The sequence below is a fragment of the Cololabis saira genome, chromosome 5 (genome assembly GCF_033807715.1).
Source record: "Cololabis saira isolate AMF1-May2022 chromosome 5, fColSai1.1, whole genome shotgun sequence".
In the NCBI taxonomy this organism is placed as follows: domain Eukaryota; kingdom Metazoa; phylum Chordata; class Actinopteri; order Beloniformes; family Belonidae; genus Cololabis; species Cololabis saira.
This window is the reverse complement of record NC_084591.1, coordinates 11,242,157-11,244,626: the sequence shown is the minus strand read 5'-3', so window position 1 is coordinate 11,244,626 and position 2,470 is coordinate 11,242,157. Positions and strand designations below refer to the sequence as shown.

General features: G+C 39.0%; 1 protein-coding gene across 1 annotated transcript; it reads right to left on the bottom strand.

The window, feature by feature from the left end:
* Positions 1-306: 306 nt before the first annotated feature.
* LOC133444835 (protein Flattop-like) lies at positions 307-816 on the bottom strand. Its single transcript, XM_061722736.1, has one exon. It carries the CDS (start codon positions 814-816, stop codon positions 307-309), a length of 510 nt encoding a protein of 169 aa, XP_061578720.1.
* Between the last annotated feature and the right edge of the window lie 1,654 nt (positions 817-2,470).

The following is a 2,470-nucleotide window of genomic DNA, read 5'->3' as shown; positions in this document are numbered from 1 at the left end:
ACCCTGCATTTCCTCTGAGAGGCTGGAACTCGTTACTGAACAATGTGACATTTTAGACTGGAATAAGTGACATCATATTGATTTGTCCCGAAAGCGAAGTTGCTTAAATCCAGCTATTCAAAATTGTCATTTTTAAAATGCTTTTATTATTTCAGGTGTTTTCTTAACATACTAAGAACTCAATGATGTTTACTAGTGTTGTTGTATGTCCTTGTTTCTGACTGGAGGATGATGGTGTGCTGTGGGTTCCTTTGCCAACTCCAGGTGTCAAAGCCTCTGCAGAGCGCTGGCTCAGTGGCCTGTTCTTCACTGCAGCAAGAGCAGCTCGTTCATCTGGCGATCCGGCCACTCTTGCTTGTGAATCATTGCCCTGGCTGGCAGCTCTGTCGCTCCCGGTGAAGGGGGGGCTGTTCTGAGAAGACGCTCCGGCTTCAGCTGCAGAGTTTGAGCAGCACTGTCCTGCTGTACACCCCCACTGGTCTCCTCGCCAACATCGGGCAGTTTATCTGTGCTTCTGCTGCCTCTGTGTGGCAGAGGCCCGTTGCTTTGCTGTGGGAGACCCTCCTGAGAGCGAGACGTGGCGTTGATGGGTTGTGATGGGGTACGAGCAGGTAGATCCCAGGTCCCCACAAAGTCTGACCATTTACTGCCCCTCTTCTTCTTTCCTGGGAGTAGATGCCCTCTGTCATCAGCAATGAAGGAGGTATGGCCCACCCGTGCTGTTGGCCTCTTTGAAGTGTTTAGTCCACCCCAGTTCTTCAACTTCTGCGGGGTGTAGGCTCTGTCATACTGGTTTGCCGAGTAATTGGACGACATTTCTTTATTTACAGCGTTCAATATGCGAGTCTGCCACACTTCCTGCTTTCGAATTTCATTTGATGATTACTCAGTGTCATTACTGTACATCTCTGATTTAATGCTTATCTCCATAATCGTCGTCAATGTGTTGTTGTTCAGGGTCATCAGTCTGACTTTTTAATTATTGACAAAGGTGTTCCTCAAGGCTCCACATTGGGTCCGCTTCTTTTTTCTATTTTATTAATGATTTGTCGAGTATCTGTTCTAATTGTCACACCCACTTATATGCTGATGACACTGTTATATAAACCTCAAACCTTGATATGTTACACATCCAGAACTATGTACAGCTTGATTTTAATATGGTTCAAGACTGGTTCCGTAAGAACAAACTCATATTGAACAAAAATAAGTCCTGTAGTAGGTTTTCAGTACATGTGACCTCCGATCCCGTTCATCTGATTTTCATATTTATTTTTCCGATGGATCTCTTGTTGATACACATTCAAATATCTTGGACTTTGGATTGACCCGGAAATTTCCTTTAAACCTCACATTGATTATACTGTTAAAAAAGCATTTGACTGTCTCGCTTCACTTTACCGTTCAATCAACTGTTTCACACTTCCTGTCAGAAATAAGTTAATTTCTCAACTTATATTACCACTTTTGATTATGCAAATATTGTTTATCAAAATACTTCAGATACCCATCTTAAACCTCTGACTGTATTATTTAATTCATTATGTAGATTTGTGTTACGTTGTCCTTTCAGAATACGTCATTGTTTTATGTTTGATTCATTGAACTGGTTGCAACCCAAATCTAGACGGCAATTTCACTGGCTTCAGTTCCTTTTTAAATGTGTTTATTTTATTTTCACTGTCCTCCATATTTAAAAGAACTCATGATTCCATATAACTCTCCATACTCACTCAGACATATGAAATTTCCTTTTTTCTTTGTTCCTAGAATTTTAAAAGAGGTTGGTAAAAGATCATTTTATTTTAAAGCTCCATCAGATTGGAATAATCTTCCTCTCTTTTTGCATTTTATTACCTCTTTTCATTATTTTAAGTTGTCATTATATTCTCATCTTAAAACAAATTGCCTATGTTTTTAATTTATTAATGTATTTTTTGTCCTTTTTTCTATTTATTTATTTATTTTTTCTCTGTTATGTTATATTTATCTCATTGTTTCAGTTATTTAATTAGTCTTCTTTGTAACTAGACTTATGTGGGTGGGGGTTGTGTGTGGGAGGGGGTGAGATGTCTGTGTTTGTTTTATGTCATGTATGTCTGTACTGTAATGTGATATATTGTAATGTTGTATGTTTTATGGGACCCCCTTGAAAATGAGATGTTACATCTTAAGGGGCTATCTTTTAATAAATTCTAAATTCTAAAATTCTACATATTCTGTACAATAAATGCTTCTGGTGAATTTTCATCAAATCAGTTCCTCGTTCCAATTTTTGAACACTCCTTCAGATTTTCTTTAAATAGAATTCTGACAGTAGACGGGTCTTCCGAATGGGCATTGACTCCAAACATACCTGCACACTGGCTGCAAAGTGAAGGTATTAGAGAATAAAGCCCTGATTTCAGTCCTCCAGAAAGGTCCACGAACCGGACTCTGATTAATCGAACTCCTAACTAACCGAAACCAG

What these genes read in the sequence shown, in the direction of transcription:
- LOC133444835 (XM_061722736.1), bottom strand. Translation starts at nt 816, where the DNA reads ATGTCGTCCAATTACTCGGCAAACCAGTATGACAGAGCCTACACCCCG.